The sequence below is a fragment of the Podarcis pityusensis genome (assembly GCF_964106645.2).
Source record: "Podarcis pityusensis genome assembly, chromosome: 1".
In the NCBI taxonomy this organism is placed as follows: Eukaryota; Metazoa; Chordata; class Lepidosauria; order Squamata; family Lacertidae; genus Podarcis; species Podarcis pityusensis.
The window spans coordinates 31,470,922-31,498,634 of record NC_138028.1 but is presented as its reverse complement, the minus strand read 5'-3'; the positions used below and the strand labels follow the sequence as shown (position 1 = coordinate 31,498,634).

General features: G+C 43.2%; 1 protein-coding gene across 1 annotated transcript in view; it reads right to left on the bottom strand.

The window, feature by feature from the left end:
• The window catches only part of LTBP2 (latent transforming growth factor beta binding protein 2), a 148,910-nt gene extending 129,045 nt beyond the window's left edge, over positions 1–19,865 (bottom strand). Inside the window, exons 1-2 of the mRNA XM_080977541.1 lie at positions 18,841–19,865; positions 11,514–11,584 (exon numbers count right to left, since the gene is read on the bottom strand). Coding sequence (XP_080833667.1) covers positions 11,514–11,584; positions 18,841–19,364 — 595 coding nt within the window. The 5' untranslated portion in view covers positions 19,365–19,865. The remainder of the gene's footprint in view (positions 1–11,513; positions 11,585–18,840) is intronic.
• Positions 19,866–27,713: the final 7,848 nt, after the last annotated feature.

The following is a 27,713-nucleotide window of genomic DNA, read 5'->3' as shown; positions in this document are numbered from 1 at the left end:
CCAGGGGAGCCCCAGGGGGAACGTGTCAGGAGCAGGGGGCCAGCGGGGGATCCCAAAGTGGCAGCTGGGCGTCAGGACCAGCCTCCCTGCCAGAGTGCAGCGAAGGGGGTGGAGGTTCCAGTGTATCAGGGGAAGCAGCTCCGGCAGCAGAGAAGGGAGGGAGGTCGGAGCAAGCCACCCTCCCGGAAGGGGAGGGGAGTAGTGAAGGGAGTAGTGTAGCTGTCAAAAGGAAGGTTAGAGGTTGGGCGCGCGCGCCAAGTTCAAATGTGAAGGCGCGCGGAAGTACAGGGAGCCCGGAGGGGCCAGGTCCCAAAGCCCGCAGGAGGGGGGAAGAGCAGTCTGGGGATTCCGCGTCAGGGGAATCCAGGAGGGGCGAAACCCCAGCGGGCAGGAAGACCCTGAGGAAAAGGAAAGAGAGAAAGAGGTGGAGCAGAGCAAGCCTCTTAAACTGGTGCAGGGGAGGGACTGACTCAGAGGGGACTTCAGCGGTCTAAGCGTAACAGACGTAGGGCTGCGCGCCTCGGATGTGAAGCAAACAATGAACTGCAATAAACACTTTTGTATATAAGAAGAGATTGGCGTTGGTCTTTTGTGAGCTGAGACTTGAGGCAGCCCTGACAGTACCGCTCTATTCTGCCTTGGTCAGACCTCACCTGAAATATTGTGTCCAATTCTGGGCACCACAATTTAAGAAGGATGTTGACAAGCTAGAACGTGTGTAGAGGAGGGTGATCAAGATGATCAAAGGTCTGGAAACCAAGCCTTATGAGGAATGGTTGAAGGAATTGTGTATGTTTAGCCTGGTAAAGAGAAGACTGAGAGGAGATATGATAGCCACCTTCAAATATCTAAAGGGCTGTCACAGGGAAGGTGGAGCAAGCTTGTTTTCTCCTGCTCTGGAGGGTAGGACTCAAACCAATGGATTCAAGTTGCAAGAAAGAAGATTTTGACTAAACATCAGGAAGAACTTTCTGGCAGTAAGAGCTGTTTAACAGTGGAATGGACTCTCTTGGGAGGTTGTGGACTCTTCTTCCTTGGAGGTTTTTAAGCAGAGGTTGGGTGGCCATCCATCAGGGATGCTTTACCTGAAATTCCTGAATTGCAGGAGAATTAGACTAGATGACCCTAAGAGTTCTTTCCAACTCTACAGTTCTGTGGTTCTATACTGGTTCCCGAAGGCTTTGGCAAACCTTTGGCTTTACACAAAGTTTTGCTAAAGGGCTGCTGGGGACAGAGAGGCAATTGGTCTCTTTGCTACTTGCATACAGTGGTACTTCGGGTTAAGAACTTAATTCGTTCTGGAGGTCCGTTCTTAACCTGAAACTGTTCTTAACCTGAGGTACCACTTTAGCTAATGGGGCCTCCTGCTGCCACCTCTGCGTGATTTCTGTTCTCATCCTAAAGCAAAGTTCTTAACCCGAGGTACTATTTCTGGTTTAGCGGAGTCTGTAACCTGAAGCGTCTGTAACCCGAGGTACCACTGTACTTGCAATTTCCCCTATTAAGCACTGTCCTTATGGAGAACCTTAAGCCAAAACTGGTACATAAGAATAACCAAACAGTAAAGTTTCCTCCTCTCCCTGCAGTTTCTGTGCTAACTTTAACTTGCCTCTAATCCTCCCACTTTCAGAGCAATGTTGCTGCCTGGTAGGGCATATTCTCTCTCTCTCTCCCTGGGCATGCTGATGAATCCTGCACTTCCACATCATGCAAATGGATTTCGACAAAGCAGAAGCAGCCTCCATCTCCACTCCAGCACAAGCCTTGGCACGTTCAGACTAACAGCAGGAGCACTTGAGTGAGTGGAAGGCTTTAATCAGCCAGCAGCTTTGAAAACTAAGAGCTCGGAAGTGACACAGCCCAAAAGATAAGGTTATAAAAAGGCAGGCGGAGAAAGTATGACACTACCCTAAGAAGAAAGGGAAGAGATTTAAGTGGTAGGAGACTCCCAGCTGTGTAAGTAGGCGCTGAATCCAGTCCTGGGCATGGTCTTGAACTGTCAGATCCAAGAGCTCCATTTTGTTCAGACAAATCTAAGCAGTTCAAATGCTTGTGCCACTTCGCACTTTTAGCCTACTTATAAAATACTGTTATAACGTTTTCAGGCCACACGTCCCTGAAAACAGAGGATGGAATTGAACAGTGCTATATGGGGCATCCACATGGGGAATGAAGTCTGCTTGCATAACAGGATTTTTCCTCCCTGTCCTCCCCTTGCGTGCACACACACCCAAACCTATTATGGGAGTTCCTGCCAGGGGCAAAACTAGGCTTTATTTCACCCAGGTCAAAGACCCAGTTTGGCACCCCTCATGTGTATCTGCATACACACCCATGCTGGGAGACTCAATGATGCCCCTCTGGTGCCCCGGTAGCTATGGCTCTGGTCCCCACCACCACCACATTTCGGGACTGCAGGGAGTAAAGAAGAAGGGGAAGTCCTGTTGTATGACTGGACCTCATTCTGCACAAACTTAGTTGAATCCCACCCATAACATACTGGGTGAAATTCAACATACTGTAGCACTAAGGAGATCGCTCCATCTGTAAGTACAAGGATTTCTCCTCTCCTCTCCCTGTGTGCTGTTCTGGAGTGTGGAGGTTTCCAGGGGGAGGAAAGGGGAGAAATTTGCACAAGCTTCTGCTAGCAGGTCCGATTAGAATCTGGCCTTTGCTTTTAGCATTTCATTTCTAACCATTTTAATTGTACCATTTTAGAGTTAGTATTTCCATATTATGTTCACTTTTATATGCCACTTTGAATGTATTCCTACAGAAGGCTGATGACAACAACAACACCACCACCACCACCAATGTAGTTTATTAATTATTCTTGGTCCACTGGTTATGACAAAAACTACCAACTTCCACAATACACTAGAAGGCTAGTACTGAATATTCTGCAGTTCTGGAAAGCAAGCTGATTTCACAGGGAATAATCCTTCCTTCTGTGGGTGCATTTGTGGGCCCACCCAGAGTGGGACAGTGTGCTGATCTCCCTCACCGCACTCAGTGTGTGCACATGAGCATCCAGATCCTTACAGATATGTGTGGTGTGTGACCATGTGGCGAAGGTTCATGACCCAACATTCTGATGGACAGCATGTGCTCATGTAACACTGTAGCCCTTGGAGTCAGCCAATTAGTCATATTTGTAACAGTTCCACAGCATTGTCTTCTGCCTGGAAATTCTCTATGAAATTTCTCATTGTGTAATATACAAAGCTGTCATATACCAAGTCAGATTTTTCATGTGTCTGTTCTGGTGCCATCTACTCTGACGTGCAGTATCTCTCCAAAATTTCAGTCCAAAACCATTTTTCCTAGCCTGCTACCTTTTAGTTAGAGTTACAGTGGTGAGGGTGTTGAATTTGGGACCTTGTGCACACAAAACGCATGCTGCACTGGAATGTGTTTCCTCATGGCCAGATCCCACAACTTGGTTGCCTTAGCAGCATTTGCCCCTTATTATTTCAGACATTCTGCAAAGGGTTCCTATGGCTATTCCTGTGCTGTTTCTGAATCAAGGACACAAGCAGCTCCCAAGAGGCCTACTTTAAGAATTCCACAGAGAAAAATGCTCCAGTTGAGTCATTGTTCCCTTCTGACTATCGTGATACTGCTAGGCTGCAACCACCCAGTCAAGTAGTTCAGAAAGCTTTTCCCAGAGGTTTCTTACTTTGAGGTGAAGAGAAATAGTAAGTACATGATAGAAATGCAGCACTTTTGGGGAGAGGCACTGCGGTCTGACAACCCATGAAAGTGGAATCAAACCACAAAACAGAAGAAGCTAGGAGGTAAGTACTGATATCTTTGGGGGCAGGAAGAGAGCTCTGAAAAGGGTTTAATTTTCTTGGCTGAGCATGAGCAACCTCAATCCACTCTCTTGCATTTTGTCAAAACAAATTGTCCAACACGCAGTTAATGAGCAGTCCAGCACATAATCAGAGTGTACCTGAATTAATTGCTTAGAAACACAGGACATATGAAGATCCGTGGGAACCGCTTGGTAAATTATCATTTCAGCACTTGGAGGCTTTTGGGAGAAGGCAGACTTCATCCCTAGCTCACCATACTGAAGTCCTGGCAGCAGAGATTTGGGAATCTGTAACACCTTCTTCAAGTCTTGTTCCCCTTCTGTCTTATCATCCATTTCACACACAAAGGATAACTAGCCAGGCAAGGAGTTGGTGTGACATCCCAGCATGGACAAGTAAGAGTGTGGCAGTGTCTGACTTCAAGGAATGCAGAGGAGCTCAATGGAAACGTGTCTAAATTTCATGCAAACAGAATGCAGCCACAGTGATAATATATAATGAGAAAGGTCGCCACATGATGGCAGCTACCCATTTATGCTTCTTAAAATCTGGGCAACAGCAGTAAAGGCACAAGGCAAGAGGACTTCAACAGGAATATCAAAGGATGGATGATGACAGCGTTAAGTACAGCAAGAATTTGAGGGTGGTAATTCAGTTCATATTATTGGATCTGTCCTGCCAGGTTCTCATTCAAACGCAATGCAATCTCAATGCTCATTTTATTCAAAACTTCAGAAATATGTTTTCAATATCCTTGTGTCATTAGCACAATGGCAGAGTCATCAAGAGAAAATCCAATTAGTCAACATCATGGTTGCAATGTGTGAGAGGCTCCAGCAGGAACAAGGCAATGGCATGTGTGCAACACTGCTGTGGTTTACTTAGTCAACCACCATGCATTTAGTATAGCAGCCAGGATAATTTCTCTTTCTCTTTTTGTTTCACCCACCCATCTCACACACATCCAAATTAAACACTTAAGTTTTCTGCAAGAAACAATATGGGATCATCTAGGCAACAAGGGAACTTTCTAGGAAAGCATTCAGGAAAAGAAAGCTGAAGCAAAGAGCTTTCTTTTCTCAAGTTATTTTATTATTTTTATTTTTTTTTAAATCATATTTATTAGAATTTCCAATAATATAGAAAAATAACAGAAAAGAAAAGATAGAATACATTTAGAGCCTTACTTTCGTTATCTTCTTTCTAGGACTCCCTCCTCCCCCCCCCCCGACTGTATTCCCCTTTCATTAATTTGGTTCCACAAGCTCTCACTCCCATTTTAAAACTTAATATGTTTAACCCATTAACCAATTTAAATTATACAATTTTATCATCATCCCTCATCATTAACAGAAAAAGAAAAAAGATTTTTCCCCAAGATCAACCCCAATTTCCTTCCACGAATTCCCTTTTTTTTAAACATGCCAAATCAAAATACCATAATATACAAAAGTTATATAAAGAAATAGAAGATAAAAAGTATAAGAAGTTTCAAAAAGATGGTTACATTAGCCTTTGGATTCCAAAACTCCCCCTTCCCTTCCCCGGTTTGAATTCCACATGTCCATCAGTCTATATGTTGTCAGCCTGGAGATCTCAAGTCCATGGCCAGATTTTTCCCATTCCACCTTGCGGTTTTCTTTTAATTTGTTTATTTTAATAATGTTTAACTTCAAAAATCCAGTCTAATAGATGCCTTTAATTTCCTTGGTCTTTGCTGCTCCTCCCATTGTTCTTTCCGTGTCGTAGTTAGTCCTTTGTTCTTTTTATTCCTTACTTTCTCGGGTTTCTTGTCTTGTTCAGCTGCTAAAACATTCTTATTCCGAAATCTGGTATCTCTACAGAGGTTTGTTGTTCAGGAACAAAAACTTACGTCCAGTCCCTTCCTTTCTTCAATAGAAAATTCTATTGTCTCCTTTTAATGTAAACACCTCTGTAGACAAAATACTATGTCAGTTTTGCAGCTTTCCCAGAAGATAAGTCCTGTGCGAATCCCAGAGTGATTTTCCACATACGACCACTTGTAATGTCCCGAAACCCCTCTAGGGGGATTGTAGTAACTTTATATCCTCTAATCCAAAAGTCAAATTGTTGTTCCTTATTTTCCGACAGTTTATATCCATATTGTGTCAAATTGTAACAAAATTAGCCAGCAAAGTCCTTGTAACAAAGTCCTCTTTATATTCTCCAGCTTTGACAGCTACTTTGACAGCTGTCAAAGTCTCCGTCTCTCTTCGCCAGGTTCTACGAATCACCCCGGTTCCCAGGGGGGGTTGCATTTTCCCTCTCACCCTCCACTCTTCTCCTCCAGCACAATTCTTGTAATTTCCCTTCGTGGAAATAATGATTTTTGTCAGCAATAAACTTCTCTTTCGATCTTGGTTACCCAGTCCTTGTTTTAGAATGTTTACAATCAGGGGGGGGACTGACTTCCTTTTTAGATCCCCCCCGCTCGTGCCGAATCCGAAAAAAATTTCTTTTTTTCTCCTTTTGTACCCGGTTTCCCAATTACTCACGGGTTGTTGTTGATAGTCCGAATTTCCAATGGAAGAAGTCAGCGCTCTCCGTCGAATGGCATGCGGCTGCGCTCGGCAGGGGAAGCAATGGACTCAAAGCACCACGCCACTCCCCGGCACCCGATCCGAAGCCTTTAAAAAGGCTCCTTCACGAGTCGGGAGGGCGCTAGCGGTGCCAGCCGAGTCCCCATGTCCACGGGCTCCGTGCCCGTGGTTTTTGAGGGTCCCCGCGTCGCCGGCGCGGTAGGACCCAGCCCCTGCCGAGCAGACTCCCTCCGGAGCTCGGAGGGAGTCCGCCATTCGGCGATGGCGCCAACCCGGAAGTCTTTTCTCAAGTTATTTTAACCCAGAGATGGCTAACCTGTGGTCCTCCAGATTTTGTTGGATTGTAATTCTCACCATCCCCTGCCATGCTAGAGTTGGAATTCAACATCTGGAAAGTCTCAGATTAGCTATTCCACTTTTAGCCATTACATCTGGCCATTCTCAGTTAAATGTGATTGTTATGAATTCTGCCTGTATAGCATTATGTAATAATGTTATGCTAACTTTTTAAACATGGCTCCCAATCACACCTACTCAATATGCAATGGTTCGAAGAGGTATTATTGAAGTCATATTGGGACTCAGCTGAATCTTTTTAATATGGTTTTTTAAAATGTTTAACACAATTAACACTGGTAGCCAAAACACAATTTTACAGATCACGTGGTCAGTAATAAAATTTAAGAGTAAGTAATCAGGCTGCAGCTAATAAAGGGTCCTGCTATTACAGAAGAAACAACTATAAAAACAAGTACCATTTAATCTCTCTCTGTTGGTACAACCTTTTCACTTTTACTTGCCTCTCCCTCCAAATCTTTATCATCCAAGAGTCTTCTCATGTTGATGTGTATGAGGGAAGTTGTTCAAACTGATAGCATGCTAAGGGATGTAATGGTACCTTGGGTTACAAACGCTTCAGGTTACAGACTCTGCTAACCCAGGAATAGTACCTCGGGTTAAGAACTTTGCTTCAGGATGAGAACAGAAATCGTGCTTCAGCGGCATGGTGGCAGCTGGAGGCCCCATTAGCTAAAGTGGTGCTTCAGGTTAAGAACAGTTTCAGGTTAAGAACGGACCTCGGAACGAATTAAGTACAGTGGTACCTCGGGTTAAGTACTTAATTCGTTCCGGAGGTCTGTACTTAACCTGAAACTGTTCTTAACCTGAAGCACCACTTTAGCTAATGGGGCCTCCTGCTGCTGTCATGCCGCCGGAGCCCGGTTTTTGTTCTTATCCTGAAGGAAAGTTCTTAACCTGAAGCACTATTTCTGGGTTAGCAGAGTGTGTAACCTGAAGCATATGTAACCTGAAGCGTATGTAACCCGAGGTACCACTGTACTTAACCCGAGGTACCACTGTATTTTCATTATGCAATGACAAGTCCTATTCAGCACATTGGCAGATAGACAACTCCAACCCCACCGGCCAGGCATCTAATAGCTGCCAGATCTTTCAGATTTCACACCCTTGCTATACGTGCTTAGTGCCAATTTTTTAAAGGCTGAAAGCACCTGTTTCTTTACTTTAAATCAAAGGAAGGGGATGGCCTTGAAAACGACTCTACATCTGAATACAGGCCATTATTTTTGTGACTGATCATCATCTACTTTGCTGCCATTAGCTACTGGTTTGTTCGCAGTCCATGCCACAAATTATAGTCATCATTATTCAATTCAGTTTAGTCACACTTTCCCCTTGCTCTGCAGAAAATAAAGAGTGCCTTTTTCCTGCTTCTGCCCTCGCTCTTAACATTGCTGTCTGTACTGCTGATCCACTTTCTTCTGCATTAAGAAAAACTTGTTCATGCAACTTCAGTCCTGTGTTCTACTTACATGAACAAATTCACAAAGGATTAGGCTATCAGTGGCAGCTATTCCAGTTGACTATATGCTACCCTCAAGGTTCAGAGGCACTATGTCTCTGAACACTAGTTGCTGGGAATCATGATCAGTGAAGTGCTATTGTGTTCCTGTCCTGCTTCTGGGCTGACCACCATGGGAAGCAAGATGCTAGACTAAATAGGTCTTTGGTCTGATCCAGCTGTGTTTTGATGCTTTCTGACTGTTAAAATTGGAAGCACACACTCCTTATTTTTCTCCATTTGCCATGCTTTTGTGTTTGGTGAAACTATTCTGGTATAAGGCAAGGCCACACAAACTGGCATTTTGAATATTCAGAGTAACCTGGACCTAATGCAAGGTCCTGGAGCTTTGAACCCAGCTAATGCTACTTCCATTTTGTAAAAATGTAGAATGTGTTGCATGCTTTCCTACACCTTAGCCAAAGAGCACCACCCTTCACAGAATATAAGGAATGCCCACTCCAAGTTTAGAAAAGCAAAATGCTAATAGATGCTACAAAGCTAGCCCAGAGCCATGACATATTTCTCAAGGAGACATTAATTTCTTTTTCACTATTGCCTTTATTATTTCCCATGAGTCTTCATTATTTCTAATGAAAGAAGATTGATTTACAGCAGCGATGGGAAACTTGTGGTTCTTTAGATATCTGGGGGCACAATTCCCACTATTTCTGACCGTTAGCCATGCTGGCTGGAGCTGATGGGAGTTGGTGTCCCAAAACATCTCGTGGAACACAAATTCCTCACCACCAAATTACAGAATTAAACAGAAGAGTACAGTGGTGCCTCGCAAGACGAAGTTAATCCGTTCCGCGAGTGTCTTCGTCTAGCGGTTTTTTCGTCTTGCGAGGCATTCGTCTTGCGGGGCACCACTGTATTTCTGTCCTGGTCTATAATTATTTTCCCAACAGTGAAAATGTCACATGAAAAATGTAACATGAAAAAAGGCATTCCTGGGTATTCAGTGGTGAATAATCAGTCTTAGAGCCCAGACCTCCATAGTAAGCTGGGCACAGAAAGTAAATAATGAAGTGATGATTTCAAAATTGGCATGGGGAAGAACTCCATTTGGTCTGCATTTTAAAAGTGAACCAACTTAATTCACGCCTCCCAGATTAATGCATGGATCTGAATGAAATTTAAATCCGGATTTTGCATTTCTCCAAATGCTTTGTGATAATGTTCTCAGCTCAAAAATTGTAGAAACATACATTAAAATGAACATCTTAGGATAAAATATGCTTAGACATGGATACATTGAAATAAAAATATGCTTAGACATGCATACACTGAGAAGTCCTGTTGTTACTTTAACATATATAATTCTTTTTATATGTGCAGCTGTTTTAACTATTTTCCTGTATGTTCTTATTATATTGTAAATTGATTCAGGATGCCTCTTGGGAAGCGATTCATAAATGAAGTAAATAGTAATCATAAAACACACAAATTTAAATACAGTATGGATATATAAAAAAAAAAACTTCACAGATTAATGTCGAAGTAGAACAGAACAGAGACAGATTAGAAATAGATTGCTCCATCCCTATTTCAAACAAAACTCTGAAGTATTGTTCTGGGCAGCATGTTGAAGTTGTTCAGACAGGTTGTTGTGTGGAGAACTGTGATATTGGAAGCAGCGAGTGCTAAATATGAATGTGGATGAGATTAAGTACTTCTTTATCATTCTTCTGGGGTTTTAGGGGATTGCCATGTTTGGAAGTTTAAAAGCATGCCTTTATACAAAGGTTAGCACAAAGGACCAGTAACCTATGGGCTGTCCTGATTTACAATGTAATGAACTGCATCCCCAAGTTTCCAGCTCATATGGTTAATGATGTCATCATGGCCTCCCCATGAGCCCTTGTAAATCACTCCACTCTGTCCCTGTACCTATGAATATACTGAAAGTAAAAGAGCCCTGCGGAAGGCCTCAGCTTACAAGATCCCATGTTTAAAATTAGAGAGGAATCGTTGAAGCAATAGCCTAAGCTGGTGGGGCGGGGGGTGGGGATTCCCACTAGGCTAGTCTCCGGGAAGCTATAAAGTGGAGGCAGAGATTTTCAGAGTCACCCAGTTTCAGATTAAACCCTTCTGCTCGGACCTCTTTAATAGATCAGCTCTCAGGAAAGTAACTGATTGGCAACCAAACAAAGACCTATGATCTCTCCCTATTATCTCCCTTGAGTGCAATCATGCCCCATGAAAGACAGATTATCACATCCCTGCCTCTCCCAGTACAGCCTTTTAATGAATTTTAATAAGCAAGTGGTTAAACTTCCTCATGTTCTGGAACCAATCAGAACCATCACTTCGTGCAAAGGTTGTCCCTGTAATCATGTAACCTCATCCAGAAACTTGTCTGTGAGCCTTTCTTCACTCCCTTATGGCTTCCAGTTCCTGTTATTGTGGTTCAACATTGCAGGACAAAACCAGAAACGCAGGAGCAAGTGCCCACATACAAAAAAGGTACTGCCTTATGTGTGGGTTTGTGTATCTCTCTCCCTCTATGTGGACTGTCTGCATTATCCCCATGATTTCCCCAGTCAGCTACTTTTGACTACTTCTGTATGTTGTCCGTAGCCAGGAAAAGAAACCAATCAACCCAATATGATTGGTATTCATTCGTTTTGTTGTTGTTGTTTAAGATTGCTAGCGATACGTAATTAAAGTTTTCTTTTTACATTGTTTTGGCATTCCCTTTACATTGAAATGAATGTAAGTTACGTAAGCTATATAGTTTCAAAACTTGTGTTAAATAGAGGACAGCAAGACAAGTAACATAGCATTCAGCAGAAACGGAACTGCATCCCTGATTATGACAAATACAGGTTGGAGCAGAAATAGCTACCCTCTTAAATCACTATCAATAACTGAGGTAGGTCTAGGTAGACATCCCTCCCACAACACCTTATGTGGTGACATGCCTCTCTCATCCTACAAATCCATCCTTTTGCATTAAACCTGTGTTTTAATACACCACAAGAAAACTTTAGTCAACACACATGTTCATATGAATGCCTGAACACATCTATTTGTGTGTGGGCTCCCTTCAGGCCCGGTTTTGTGGTCATTTTCTATTCAGCTGGTCATTCCAGAAGTGAATGGGACAGATATAGTATGTTCTATGACCATCATCCCCACCCCACTTCTTATATGCCTGAACAGGGCTTAGATGCACCTGTGCCCCTTACTATGGGAACTGAGACTGTATAATACAGCACTTCCTAATATAATCATCACTGAGAATATGATTTTATTCTTTATACTCACGTTTAATACACCGATTGGTCCCAGGAGCTGTTGTCCACCCTGAGCAGCACTGACTCCCACAGACATTTGGCCTAGAAAGTTGGAAAAAAATAATAATTTAGTAATGGTACAATGGTTGCACCTTGAACTCCCTCCCCTTTATTTAGCTATTGCTATCTCCTTTATAAAGTGCCTGAACTTCCATTACGAAACCTCAGCTGGCATCTGCATGGTTGAAATTTAAAAAGGAGAGATTCCCTCATCTACAGGTACCAATGACAAGAATGACATTTGTGATACATATGGTTTTAGAGCAGGGATAGGGAACCTGGGGCATTCCAGATCTTGTTGGACTTCAACACACCTCAGCCTCATCCAGCTTGGTCCATGATCAGCAATTAAAGGACTTGTAGTCTCAGGTGCCCTACTGCTGTTCTAGAGCAGGGTAGTAAATGTGGTGCCCTCAAGATATTGTGGACTACAAAACCTATAATTCCTGACCACTGGTAATGCTGGATGGGGCTGCTGGGAATTGTAGTCCAAAGCATATGAAGGGTTAGGGATGGTGATGCTAAACTGCTCCAAGACATTATGTAGCATTGCTGTGTACTCTTGAACATATAGCAGGATCTAATGGGTGTTTCCTTTAAAAATTAAGAAGATTGGCCTTTTTTGTGCAATTTGTTGAAGTGTTTTTTCTAAGCTACTGACAACCTCAGATTATGTTTTCCCCATGCCAACCGTGTTACGGCAAAGAAGGCAGTAGCGTAGCTTCCTATTCCTGCTCAAGGATTTGTAAACTGGGATCTTGCAAAACTGATGGAGAGGAGTGCAAAGTAGGAAAACATTTCCGGTACTTTCCTCAACTTATTGGCACAAGCTGGCAGCAATTCCTGTAGGCAGGAAGACTCACCATGCTACGAGAAAAGCTCTGGCTGTAAACCAAACCAGCAATTCCTGATGGAATAAGCTCCAGAACCTTGGCATACAGTAAGTCCCATTGGAATCTAGTACACATGCGCAGCTTGTTCACATTAAAAACAAGTTATATTGCCCACACCTGGATACCTTCCTTAGAATAAAAAAAAGCTGCTTAAACACACACATACTCCTTACAGCAGCATGTCACAAACTTCCAATAACCATGTAACACTTTTAACACAATTAAAGCCGGAAGCAGACCTCTTTCTTACATCCAAAACAGTTTCCTTCTACAAATGTATAAGGAAGAAGTGCCTTCCCACTGAGGACCCTGTTCCCTGTCATTCTTCTGACTGTGCTTCATGGCCAGTGATTCATGCAGAGAAACAACAGCCTCCTATGAGGAACAGTAGTTCTGCTGCATCCCTGCATTGGGAACAGTTGAATGATCAAATCACAGCTGATATAGACACACAGAAGAATTACTACCTGATAATGCAGTAGCCACTGACTAGTAAATGGGCAAAGGGAAGAAGACCTATGTCCATCCAGGTGGTCAAAGGGAAGGGGAGATTGTACACTTTACAGCTTGTACAGCTTCTACAGATTGTACAGGTTGGTGTACATCATTGTACACCAGCAGTGTTGCAGGCGAAGGGCTGCAAGGTTAGCACCATGCAGGGAAGCAGCTGTTCTGTGAAAGGTCATACAATTCTCAGCAGCCTTAACAAACTACACTTCCTAGGATTCTTTGGGGGAAGCTCTGACTGTTTAAAGGGGCTAAGGAGTGCTTTAAATGTATGGCATGGGTGTTTGTTCATTCTCTCTCTCCCTCCCTCCCTCCCTCCCTCCTTCTCTCTCCCCCTATTTAAAGGCTAACTGATGCAAAGTAGAGGAAGGAGGGGAGGCTGTGGGCCCCTGCATTAAAGCGATGCATTGTTTACACAGTAGATTTTTCAGCAAGGGTAAGGAAGGTGTTCATTATAAGTAGGCAAAAGCTTCAGAACCTTAAAATAACTGTTCCTCTTCTTTTATGATGCTAGCAATTCATAAACACTGAAGTACAGATGGACACTTGTTGGGTTTGGCACCAGGGTTATAGAGGTTATGAGGAAAACGCTGGTTCTTTCCATTCATTTCTTTGAAGGCCCATCTGGAAATGTGGCAGCCCTTCTTCAGAGGAAGGCTAGAAAGGTTTCAGGTCCTAGTGCCTGTTCTGTTAGGATACAGCCTCCTTTTGCCACAAACCTGGTACCCTCTAGATATGGATATCCCTCACATGCTGATGAACATGGTGGAACACCAGGATCACATCTATCAGCTACACCCTCCACCATCCAGACATTTGGCTTCAGTGCAAAGGGGCCAGGTGAATGTTGTACTCATCTAGAGCTACACGTGGGGGATCCTGAGTCAATCAGGGTTCACTCTCACATGGAGAAGCCCTGTGAACAAACCTCCGTCTGCATGCAGCCTCTTCATACTGATGTCAAACCTACACAGAACATAGCATGATCCTGTTCTCATCTTGTGTGTTTTAAAATTTATGAAGGGGCATTATCATGTGAGCCCCTCCCTGTAGCTATCCACTTGTCAAAGTTGACCCACAAAGTGGGGGGGGGGCGTTCTGCGGGGAGCACACTGGCAAAGCAGCACAGAGCAGGATGGAATTATCTGTTCATCCTACAGAGGTCTGAGCAAGATTTAAACCATGCCCCATCAGCTTATGAGTGAAAGTTAAACCCAGCTTCTTTGGGTACACACACCAGCTCCCAACACAGAGTTGAACCTCGTCTTCCACCCATTAGCTGACATGACCTGCCTATTGGAGTGACACCAGCTAATTAACAGTTTGGTGTGGTTTGGGGGGAAACAGCCTCATGGGCCAAATTGGACTCCCTGGTGGGCCAAGACTGATGTGTGGCCTGGAGGTTCCCCAGCCCTGCTATAAAGTGTAAGGGCACTGTGGGTTAAACCACAGAGCCTAAGGCTTGCTGATCAGAAGGTCGGCGGTTTGAATCCCCACGACGGGGTGAGCTCCCATTGCTCGGTCCCAGCTCCTGCCAACCTAGCAGTTCGAAAGCACAAAGTGCAAGTAGCTAAATAGGTACAGCTCCAGCGGGAAGGTAAACGGCATTTCCATGCGCTGCTCTGGTTCGCCAGAAGCGGCTTAGTCATGCTGGCCACATGACCCGGGAAAAACTGTCTGCAGACAAACGCCGGTTCCCTCGGCCGATAGAGCAAGATGAGCACACAACCCCAGAGTCATCCATGACTGGACCTAACGGTCAGGGGTCCCTTTACCTTTACTAGAACCACAGATTATGAAAGAAATTTGTTCTTCAGACCCCCAAGCAAATTTGATGCAACAGGGCAATCCCATACATTATATGGCAGCACACCTGGCTATTGTGACCAAGAATGTACTTGATGGAGAGTTGCAATTGATCCTGGCTACTCAGTCCATGGACACATGTGATACATGACTGTCCAAATAAGCATACATGTTAAGAATCTTAGGTGTGTAACCAAAAAACTTTATATGGGGTGCAGCTCCAAAACTATCCCCAGAATTAGAAAAATGCATGTGTACAGCCATCATTGGCAGGAGCAGCAGCCAAAGCACGTTGAACTGAGGATGGAGAAAGCTTTCTCCAGAGTTTTGAACTACATTTCCCGTCAGTCCCAGCCAGTACGGCCAATGGTCAGGGGTGATGCATCTGGAGGGTGCCACATTAGGAAAGGCTGGAGTAAGGAAAGGGACATAGTCTTCTCCACTTCCTATTAAAGAGCATTTTAATGGGTAACTGCATGCTTTGTGGGTTCTGGCAGTGGCTTTGGGCTACGGAGATGACTAAAGGGGCTGTTACTTTCCCCTTGCACAATAAGCAACCGCCCGCCCCCCCAAGCATCTGGTTATATTTAAACAATTTACTCAACATTTGAGTGGCTTGAATGTGGTGTGGTTTTCCTTGCCTCATAAAGAATTCAAAACAAATGCCTGCAGCTTTGAGGACCACAACATGTTTATAGGAGGGAGAAGGATGATGCGCCAAGGAGAAGCCAGCATCCTACAAGTGAGCATGGAAGCAGACACCCCACCCACTCGTGCCGTGCTGGCTTTGTGGCATGCTCAACTAGCAATGCCCAGTCAGCCTGTGGATTCCCTACAAAGCAGGGGCTGAAGCAGGGGAAACGATGCCCCAGCTGTGGTTTTCCAGTTGAAACTGTCTCTATCTCTCTTTCTCTCTTTCCAGAAAGGGATATTTCCAATCACAGACCCTTGGTTTCAGGGGAGATAGGCAGAGGAAGAGCTCTGCTCCTCTCCCAACCCCCTGCCCCATTGTTAAGGATGGGTGGATATGTTAATTTCAATATCTCTCACTTTCTCATTTTTTTCCAACCATACGTTCAGTTGTCCACATTTCCACACCAGTTTGGATTTTTCATTTATTTTTAAGTCCTTGTGCAAGTTGATCAGCATTTTGGTGCAAAATTTTCCTAATATGCACATTGTGTGCGCACAATTTTACCTAATGTACGCATTTTTGCAAAGCAACTTTTCCTAACAGAATGCATTTTTCCATGTTATGTTCCCTAATATATGCATTTATAGGCACACACTGAGTAGTATATGCATTTTTGCACACAATCTGTAGCTGGAGAGCTGCAGTCCAAAATTCAGAGAAGTGCAAATTCCGAAGTGTGTGTGTGTGTGTTTCAGTTTGCATCTTGTTGCCATAAATTGCAAACTGAACTGAATTTCTCCCTCATCTCAACCCACAGTGCACATTAAATTGCCCATAGCTCAGTGGTAGAGCATCTGCTTTCCAGAAGAAGACCCCAGGTTCAATCCCTGGTATTCACAGGTAAGGCTGGGATAGACTCCCTATCTTAAATCCTGGAGAGACTCTGCCAGCCAGTGGAAGCCATCCTAATCAGTTTCTGATGTTCCTACACTCCTGGGAGCTGCTTTATAGTGATTCAACAGCAGATCCAATTCTGCATACAGCTCTATGTCCAGCATGCAGCAGCAAAGTAGTTTGCTGACTGCACTCCTTTTGAAGCCTTATTTACATGGGAATATAGGTAGAAGCAAGAGTAAGGATTGCCAAATACTCAGTTTTTTAAAAAAACAAAGCATATATTTGAAATCTGTGAAGTTGACATTCTCTAGGCCAGTGTCCATACGAGAGCTCTTTGCTGGGATGAATTTATCTGATCTGACCCTTAAGCAGTATAGTACAAGCTAACACCTTCCTGAGGTCTGCTTTTCTTGCAGCCAGAGGAGCAAGACGACATTAAAGAGTCCATACATGTGAGGAGGAAGGAGCTAACCCTCTCACCCTACACTAGAGTCCTTTTCCAGAGTGTCACTATTTTTGGGTGGGATTCAATCACATATTACTGGCAAATTCAGGTTGCACTGTTATACAGTGGTTCCTCGGGTTACAGACGCTTCAGGTTACAGACTTCGCTAACCCAGAAATAGTACCTCGGGTTAAGAACTTTGCTTCAGGATGAGAACAGAAATCGTGCGGCAGCAACACAGTGGCAGCAGGAGGCCCTATTAGCTAAAGTGGAACCTCAGGTTAAGAACAGTTTCAGGTTAAGAACGGACCTCCAGAACGAATTAAGTTCTTATCCCAAGGTATCACTGTAGTTGCTTGGGAGGTCTTGCACAACAAATTCACTTCCCCCAAAAGTCATACTTTTTGTGATAAGGAAAGTGACAGGGAAATGCACTGGAAAATATGGAATAAGACTTGGGAATCAGTATACACATAGCATTAGCCACGATCTATATCTGCCCTGTCATTTCTACACAGGAAATACTGGAATGGGTACATGTGGGATATCATCACCTCACAAAATGCTGGAGACAAGTTCAAGTGCTGGGGTGATAGCAGCACAGTGAATCACCAGAGTCTCTTAAAAGCAGCAGAGGGACCCAGCCTAACTCAGACAGAGAGCGCTCCCTAGGAGCAGATTTTAAAATAGCAACACAGCTTGAGGGATGTTCATAAAAGCCTCCCTGTTCATTACTACAGCAGTTCTCAAACTTTGTGTGTGTGGACAACTTGAACATTGCTGGGGGTCTTGGTGGACCATTTCCCTACTGGCATCATCATTAAAAAACAGTGCCATGTTATTTATTAGTTTATATAAAAAATATTTATATGCCACTATATCACAAAAATATATCCAAGTAGCTTATAACATTGAAAAGATTTTTGAAAAATATAATAAAAGTGTAAAAATAAAATCTAATGAACATCACAGGCCCTAGACCAATGCCTTGTTAGCCTTTTTGATAAATCTGATTCTGTTTAAAGCAGTCTCCAGTTCTGTTCTCAGAGAAAAATCACCAAGCACATATATTCTCACCTGTTCTGCACCATTTCTATGAACCACCTGAAAGGAGCTTGCAGACCATCAGTGATCCACAGACCACAGTCTGAGAACATGTGCGCTATACAAGCTCCTTGGATGAAGAACATAATGCAGACAACTGAAATAATATTCCCACTACCAACAATGAAAAAAATGCAACCCCAGTAGTCCTGTTTAATATATTACAAGTACATTCTAAATGGCCTGATATATTCCATGGGGCTGTAAGATCAACACAGTTAAGCAAGCAATAATACTAATAAAGTAGACATCACAGAACCAAGATTTTTATACAAGAAAAAGATGTGTGGGAACTACACTTTGTTTAGATTCGTTTTACATAGGTGGTCAGGTTACTTAACACCCTCTTCTTAAAAAATCAACAGATCCATAGCATTAACAAAAGGGCAGTAACACAGGCACATCAAAATTCACAGAAAACAGACAGCAAACCCCACAGCCTGGAAATCAAAGTGGATTTTTTTTGTACACACAAATGGAACATGACTACTTTGTGAACATCTTGAGCAAAAGCACATCCACCACAATGACAGTGGGTGGGTGTGTTAAATGCACTCAGTGTCTCAATGTGTATGCATATTGCCCAGGCAGTGAACAGGCCTTAGGCATGTATACGGTATATATATATATACCACACTGAAACTATCAGTTGTGACGTTTCTAATCACCTTTAGGTACATCTCCCTCAGGTACAGATGACAGAACAGCTTAAGCAGACCACAGTTCATATTGTTGTGATGCATGGGACAGTGCTGTACATTGTTGCTGTACACTGCACAGTCTTAATATTCTTTTGTGATACAAGATCTGGCTAGTTCGCTCTTTCTTTGAAAAAGGTGGGCATTTTCTGGGACAACATCATTGCAACTAGATTCTGGGTTAGCTGCCATGCCCTGAAAACTAAAGTTTGATGGCAAAACTGCCATCATAGCACTGCTCTGACTGTGAGGAAGCAGCTGTCAAATCTTGCAAGTACCTTGCTTGACAGTTTGAAAGTGGTTTCTGCACTTACCCTACCATTCGGCTTCGGGAGTTTTGCATCCTCAGCTGTGTCGCTGTCTGTGGCCTTGGCCCATTCCGTAGCCACTGGTGTGAGGTGTCCACTCTCTGTCTCTGTGGAGTCCAGCTTGGGCTTCTGCCGGGAGCATCAGCTCTTGCCCCAGGATTGATGGATTGGGATCTGACATTGGTGGGAGCAGGGAGCTTGCGGTCTGTGGGAGCAGAGTGCGGCTTTCTGTTTTCCCTCCCTGCCAAGTTTCTCACCCAGGCGTTAGAGGCTACATCCGTCTTAGGGGTGACAGGAACATGATCCAAGGGAGAAGGGGAACTGTGTACCTGGAACAAACTGAATACTTTGTTTGCGGGTCCTGAACTCCCCTGGCTCCGGAATCTCAGCTGAGTCGTCTCTCTGCTTCCGGAGTCAGCTCTGAAGGAAGGACTTGGGTCAAATTGCCCAGCAAAGTCTCTCTGACATTCGCCAACCCCTACGAAAAGAGCTACAGTAAATGGGAGAAGGCTCCTCCAGGATCCCTTCATGGTTTCTGTCCAAGAGGGAAAGCACTCAGTTGTTGAACTGGAAGTTTCATATAACTCAGAGTGCAACTGGAGTTTAGAAAAAAGAAGAGGAGGAGGAGGAGGAAGAAAGGGCAGCTGGGCTAAATTCCTCAGGCACGTTTGGAAGCCATTCACATCTTCAGGTACATGTATGCAAAAGGCTTAATCAGTACCTGCTGTCTGGAGGGGAAGGAATGCTCAGAGGAGCAGGAGCACAGAAAAAGCCCAACGGTGCAGGTTTCCCAAAGCTGCAGCTGCAGTCCTCATACCTTAGAAAGAATGAGAACGCCCCGTCTTTCCTCTCCCCGTCCCCTCTCTCCCTCTGGCTGTCAGAGCTTGTGTTCCTTGAAGACAGCTCCAAGCACCTTCTCACTTGCCTCTGGCACTGGCTGGCTCTGGAGAGGATGGACAGTTTTATTTTTGGAAACCTCCCCCTTTTGTGCCTTTTTGATGCTGACATCGCCCCTCTCCAGAGGACACAGCTCAGCCCCCCTCCTTACAAGAGACATTCCAGCAACACCCACTTTGGCAAAGGGAAACAATTTACAAGACAGAACTATTAACCCATGAGCAACCGGAGAGGCCCATTCAAAGCTTATGCAAAAAAAAGTTTGCTCTTAAAGTGTGTGTGTGTGTGTGTGTGTGTGTGTGTGTGTAACACACATACACGCTGTCTCTCTCTCTCACACAAACACACCCATCATACTGAACAAATCTGCAAGTCGGCTTCCTGTATTTGCAGCACAAGCTAAAATTTCTGCGCAGTTGTAATTGTTTACTGAAGGTGGGGCAAAGGTGGGTATGAATGGATGCAAGACACAAGTGACAGGAATCCCCAGATCACAGGGTCTCTCTGCTCTCCGGAATAGCACTGTTTAATGCAGGCCAAACTATACACTATGTTTTGTGTGGTTTCACTTGCTTCCTTTCTTTCTGAATAGGAGCAGCTGGTGCGTGCGTGCGGGGGAAGTATCCTCTGTGCCACGGTCCCAATCAAAATACCCCAAGGTTATTTGCACTGGGAGGTACGCTGTTCTTCCCTTTGTGCAAGCAGTGAGGAGTCTCATCAGGGCTGTGGCACAGGAGGAAGTGCTTAAATCCCACCACTGCCATCACTCCAGTCTGAATCAAACCTCAATCCCACAGCTCCTTAAAAAAGAAAGTTGCAAGAACAAACCACACATTTAACATAACATGTTGTTTGGCCCAGAGATCCTTTAACTGCAGATACCAATGAATGAACCTGGCCCATGTGTAAAGCGCTGAGCTACATAGCCTATAGGTCCACTTCAGTGCAGAGCTCAAAGCACAAGAACCACTGGCATGCATCCGTGTGTGTGCTTTCTTTATACTATTTGCAATTCTGATGTCTCCATCAAATAGATTCGAGTTTGAATTGTTTTCTTTTTCTCAGACAAGCACATACAACGTACATACAATGGCTGTCAGTGACAAAAAGGGTTAAGAAGGTGGCAATTAGTATGTGGAAGCTACAGGCACCTTTTTATTTATTTTTCATCAGTGCTGCTTTGGGTTTACCTAGCTCCTAATTATTACTTTGATTTCTTTTTTGCTCAAGGTTCTAATATTGGCTTTAAGGAGTGTTTGACAGAGGGGAATTAGCCTCTGGCTATGTTTGCACATCCTACTGAACTGTAGTTAATGCTAAACTGTGGTTTAACATGAATGAGCAGCATGCTAGTGCATGCTGCTCTGAAGTTCCTGCTTCAGGCTTCATCTGCTCCTGGCCATGTCTTGCTGGGAGCAACAAACCACATCTGGTTTGTTTCTTCCAAATAAGCCATGAGCTATAAGCAGAGAAGCAAACCGTGAGCCCGGTTTGGATGATAGGAGAAGTCAAGGCTTGTGGTTGTTTGCTGCCAGCACAAAGAGAACAGGAGTAGAGGAGGAGTACAGTGGCGACTTCTGGGCAGCATGCACTAGCATGCTGCTCACTTATGTTAAAACATAGTGAAAAGCATTAACTGTGGCTTAGCATGACATGCAAACCAGGCTTACTGAATGCTTGGGCTCCCTTAGGTTAAAGAATCCCACAATTTTCTGACTAATACCCAATAGGGGGAGCTTAGGGCATTAGTCATGTCTTTAGCTCTTGTGTGGTTGGAATATGGCATGTATTTATTTATTTTAAATCATGCAAAGGCAAAATATGTAAATAATGTCACATCTAATTTGGCCCTGCTTGCTGCTCAAATGGATCAGGATCAGTATTCTGACACCTATACAGGTAAAAGTACAGTGGTACCTCGGGTTACATACGCTTCAGGTTACATACGCTTCAGGTTACAGACTCCGCTAACGCAGAAATATTGCCTCGGGTTAATAACTTTGCTTCAGGATGAGAACAGAAATCGTGCTCCAGTGGCACGGCAGCAGCAGGAGGCCCCATTAGCTAAAGTGGTGCTTCAGGTTAAGAACAGTTTCAGGTTAAGAATGGACCTCCGGAACGAATTAAGTACTTAACCCGAGGTACCACTGTAGAGTTCATCTGGTACCATCTGGGGGAGAAACAGATCACCTCAGGCTTTGGCCCCATGGTCCTTATGCTATGGTGTGCCACAAGGCATGATCTTGTCCATTCAACATCTTTATCCATAGAGAGCAGTCACCAGGAGTACTGGGGCAAGGTGTTATCCGTGTACTGGTGACACACAGCTCTATTTCTCCATAACGTCTGAGCCAGGAGAGGCTATGCATGATGTGGATCATTGTCTGGACACAGTGGATTATATGAGAGCCAATAAACTGAACCCCGGGAAGATAGAGGCAGTGTGGGTAGGTGGTTCCTGAGATATTGGGCAGTCGTCTGTTCTGAATGGGGTTGCACTCCCTCTGAAAGTAATTGGGAAGTGATTCTGCATCTACTTTTTTGTTACTGAAGTATCAAGTAGCCTCAGTAGCTAGGAATGCCTTTTACCAGTTTCAATTGGTACACCAACTATTGCCATTCTTAGACAGGGATAGCTGGGCCATAGTTATTCTTGCATTGGTAACCTCAAGACATCAATATTGCAAAGCCTGGTCCGGAAGCTCCAGCTCTAGCTCATGCAAAATGCTGGTGCTAGCCAGGGGTCAGCAAACTTTTTCAGCAGGGGGCTGGTCCACTGTCCCTCAGACCTTGTGGGGGGGGCGGACTATATTTTGAAGAAGAAAAAAATGAATGAATTCCTATGCCCCACAAATAACCCAGAGATGCATTTTAAATAAAAGCACACATGATACTCATGTTAAAACACACTGATTCCCAGACTGTCCGCGGGCAGGATTTAGAAGGCGACTGGGCCTTAGTTTGCCTACACATGCGCTAGACTGTTGGGATACCTTCAGGACCACTTGATAGGTCTGATCACGAAAGCCTTCAAGGGAATACCTATTACTGTTCCCTCATGGCTCAGATACACAGCTCACACCTACCAGGAACTGTGTGTTCAGTATTGTGGGTCCAATGCTGTGGAACCTCCTCCCAGCTGTGATCAGACTAGAATCATGGAACTGTAGAGTTGGAAGGGACCATGAGGGTCATCTAGTGCAATCCCCTGCAATGCAGGAAGAATCTTTTTGCCTAGTGTCCCTGTTGAGCTTCAGATGCATGGTGAAGACATTTTTTTATAAGCAGGCCATTTTAATAAGCTTTTCTAATTAATTTTGACTGGTTTTATATTTTGCATCTCTTCTATAATCTCATTGTACTCTGCTTAGAAACTACAATATTAAGCAGTATATAAATAGTTGAAATAAATAAAGATTTTAATACGAATAAGTTATTGACCTAATGCCATCTTGGCACATTCTTCCACATGGCTTCCTGCTGAACGCACTGGAAGTTTTACAGTATGAGCTAGGCCTGTACTAAATCCAAACTTCCACCCATGGAATCTTCATGAAGGGACAAACGATACAAATGTGAGGCCCAAGATTAGTCTGTTTAATTGGGCTCAAGTGAAATCCTAGTAGTAGCCAAGCTTTGGAAATTTCATCTTAATTTCTTAAAGGTTTTTAACAATTATAAACTACCAGAGGTGAACCATGGAATGTAATGAGGGTCATGGGAGACATTTGTGTGTTTTTTTATCCATAAAACTTTGCCATTTTTTAGGTCATACGGAATAGCAAAGTTTGATGGATGCATATAAGCAGTAGTGGGAACCTTGGGAGCTCATAGATTTCTGACCCATAGCCAATACATCTGTTTCTGCAAAGAGTAATTCAAAGTCATGCAACACAAGCCATTCAAATGCAGCTGTGGATATAGTAAGGCTGAAAAGGGTGGTACAACCTTAACAGCAATTGGTTGTGGGAAGGGGAACAGGTGCCAATTGGAACATCTCCTCTTGGGTTCTCGTAAGACAGGCTTGAGCATGGAACATCACATTGTGCATTTGGGACTAGATGAGGTGGGGTGGGGTGACAGAATGGGACATGCTAAGTTCTGAAGAAATTAACATTATTATAGTGAGGCACCCTCAAACTGAAAAGTAGCATACAAACATTTTTTATACAAGCAAACAAGCAAACACCTGTAACTAACCATGTATCATGAATAAGCCCTGAAAGATCTGGCCAAACTGGTGTTTTGTGCTTTATCTGGCCTGTTGCTGATTTGCCATTGAAGGGTTTTTGCTTGGCACTCCTAAGTGGGTGCATTAGGATTCTAAGTTTGCGTGCAAAGCTCTTCATTCTCTTTGCAGTCCTCATCTCCTTCTAGAGATCAGTTTGTGATAGCATGTGCATAGCTATCGAATGCAGAGAGTGCAGCTCGATAAAAGTCATCACTGATTTTTGTTTTTGTTTTGTTCTAAAGCAAAATGTCCTCCCAGTCTCCTCTTAATTACTTTCTTATGTAGCCCTGGAACAAAAAAATATTTGGTATCTAAACCCAACACTCAAGAGGCCTAGACTTTGCTGACCACCCCCCTGAAATTATTTTAGGCATTTTTCTGTATTACACAATATTTACTTACGTCTGTGGAAGATTTTCCTCACAGGAGGTACTGTTTCACTTATTTGCAACAAATATGAAATTGGCTGTCTACACAGCCAATTAAACCTCTTTGGATAACCACACACAGCGAGAACCAATTAGCTTTTGGAGCAATAATTGAGACTGCAAGAGCCTGAGAAAGAGGAAGGATATAATTTTCCTTTAGAACATAGGAAAAGAATGCAAAGAATCCACAATGTAAGGGATTAATGAAATGCCCTCCCAAAACCCTAAACTTGCCAGTGGCACCTGCAACTCACTCAGATCAACAGAGGGGGAGACCCAGGAAGTTTTAAATCATTGACTCTTCACAAGTTCAACACCATAGTTTTCTGTCCTCATTACATGCAGTCACATGAAAATCCACCCGACCATTCCATTTTTATTGGAGGAACTTGGATACAGTATTTTACATTGGTCATGTTGCGTGCTGGCAAATGAAAGCTATGGATTTTCTGGGGTATGGGCTCACAACAAAAATAATATTTCATTGCCAAGCTTCAACACAGTTGCACATAACAAATGTGAGAAATTAAACAAAGAAGATTTTGTAAAATAGAAAGCAGGTACTGCCATTTAAATTCTACTCAGAGTAGGTCCATTAAAAGTTCACTATGTTCAATGATTTCAATGCATCTAACATTGGATAAAACAAGATGTTACAGATCACAATTTGCAAGACAAAAGGAGCTATTCTCCCAGCGTGGAGTACTAATGTATTATTATTATTATTATTATTATTATTATTATTATTATTATTTATTAGTTGCTCTTTTACAAAAAGTAACTTAAAGGGATTCAAAACAAAAAAGAAATAACACATACATTAAAAACTAAAACTAAAATTAAAAACTAAAACAGTGTAAACAGGAGAATGGGATTTGCCAGAGTTGAAGAAAAGGCTATTTCTCCTTTGTTCACTCCTGAAACCTCTCAAGCATTTTTAACCTTGTCATCTGCATCCCTTTGTGGCTAAGCTTTTTGGGGATAAAGGGCTGCATGTCAAAGTGAGTGTGGCCAAAGTGTAAACATAGTTGCAGCCAAAGTGAAAGCATTGGTGTGATGAGAACCATGATACAGTGGTACCTCGGGTTACATACGCTTCAGGTTACATACGCTTCAGATTACAGACTCCGCTAACCCAGAAATAGTACCTCGGGTTAAGAACTTTGCTTCAGGATGAGAACAGAAATCGTGCAGCGGTGGTGCGGTGGCAGCAGGAGGCCCCATTAGCTAAAGTGGTGCTTCAGGTGAAGAACAGTTTCAGGTTAAGAACAGACCTCCAGAACGAATTAAGTTCTTAACCCGAAGTACCACTGTATGCAAGTAGCAAAGAGACCAATTGCCTCTCTGTCCCCAGCAGCCCTTTAGCAAAACTTTGAGTACCACTGTACTCCAGACTGCCTCCCAAAAAGCTTTCCCATCAACTATTCTATTTTAAATCACTTTTATCAACCATTATTCTTTATTAATTTTTGTTTTCAAAAATTAAAGGGGCAAATTTGGGGGTCTTGAGGGGTGTCACAAAAACCTTTTGGCATCATAAAGTACCCATAAGATCAGTTGGCAATTTAGTTTTACATTTAAAAATGGTTTTAAACTAACTTATTTTTTAAATGGACAAATGTTGGGGGAGTGGTCTTGAGAGGCAACCAAAAGCCTTTGGCATCACTCTATAAAAGTGGGGAACACCCATGAGTAGCCAGTCATATTTTTTAAAAATAAAAATAAAAATTGACAACATAGGGGGGACCTTGAGGGGCCCCAAAACAGGGGAACAATGGGAACCCTCAATTTTTAAAAAAGCGGCTAAAAACAATATCTTTTTTTAAAATGACAAATTTGGGAGGACTGAGGGGGCACACAAAAATCTTTGGGGAGGGGGAAACAGGCCAGAAGTTAACCAACTCTGTTTTACAGTTAAAGCTGTCTTCTCTGGTCTTGTCAATATTCTTGATAAAGTTGTTCTTCTAGCTTTTGAAAAGAGACTCTGGGCAGTTATAGAGTTCCAAGAATATGGACTCTTTTCATCTCAGTTAATCCTGTCACATTATGAAGGAACGTATAATGGAGCCTTGCCTCCACAAAGAACATTATCCCAATCACAACTCCAGCTAACTGCTCTAATAATTTAAACTCATATTGAAATTCCCCTAATAATATTATTAACACTATCCTGTTCCAAATGTTCTAGTCTGAGTTTACACTGAGTTTTAAAACGGAATACATTTTCGTCATATTAATCATCAGTGTGCATTATACAATAAAGAGTCCTGTGGCACCTTAGCAATGAACAAATGTAGCAAAAAACTTTCATAAGCCTAATAAAATTATTATTATTATTATTATTATTATTATTATTATTATTATTTATTTGTACCCCGCCCACTCTGGGCGGCTCCATGAATAATATTAAAAATACAATAAAACATCAAACATTAAAAACTTCCCTAAACAGGGCTGCTTTCAGATGTCTTCTAAAAGTCAGATAGTTGTTTATTTGCTTGACATTTGATGGCAGGGTGCTATCACTACTGAGAAGGCCCTCTACCTGGTTCCCTGTTACCTCACTTCTCACAGTGAGGAAACTGCCAGAAGGCCCTTGGCACTGGACCTCAGTGTCCAGGCTGAACGATGGGGGTGGAGACGCTCCTTCAGGTCTACTGGGCCGAATCCAGCTCATCAGATCCATGACATCCTGTCAATTTGATAAGTCAACAACTCTTCCCCAAAAAGCTGAGCAGACTTTGGGCTTTCAAATGTCAATGGTGTGCAACAGCAAAATTCGGTGTGTGTGTGTGTGTGTGTGTGTGTGTGTGTGTGTGTCCCCGCAGCTCCCTTTCAGCTCAGCACCCAGTGCAGGTGAGAGCATTGCATTCCCCATCATCGTCCTCTGTGGGCAGAGCAGCAGTGGAAAGTTCCTGACCTTTGAACCTTGGCATGAGCCCCTTCCTGCCCCTAAAACAAATTCTTCCTGGCACCAGATATTTAAATGGCACTGCCAGGGCAAGCTAATTTTCAGCAGGGGGTCTATGTGTTGTATTGAGATGCCTGAAGTTAATCAAGATCCAGGATCTCATTCCATATTTATCAGTCTTTGAAAATAAATCTGTCAAAAATAAGGAAGTGCAATGTTTGTGGGAGGCTGCAATACAAGTTGGATTTCAACAAACTGCTCAGCAGAGGTCCTGTAGATAAGCACAGAATATCTCATTTCTCTGGAACTCACACATAAAGCAGAGGTTGAACAATCATACTATAAAATCAAGACTTCATCCAAAAGAGATTAACTACAGAGGGTTGAAAGAAAGAAGCCAACGTCACTAGAT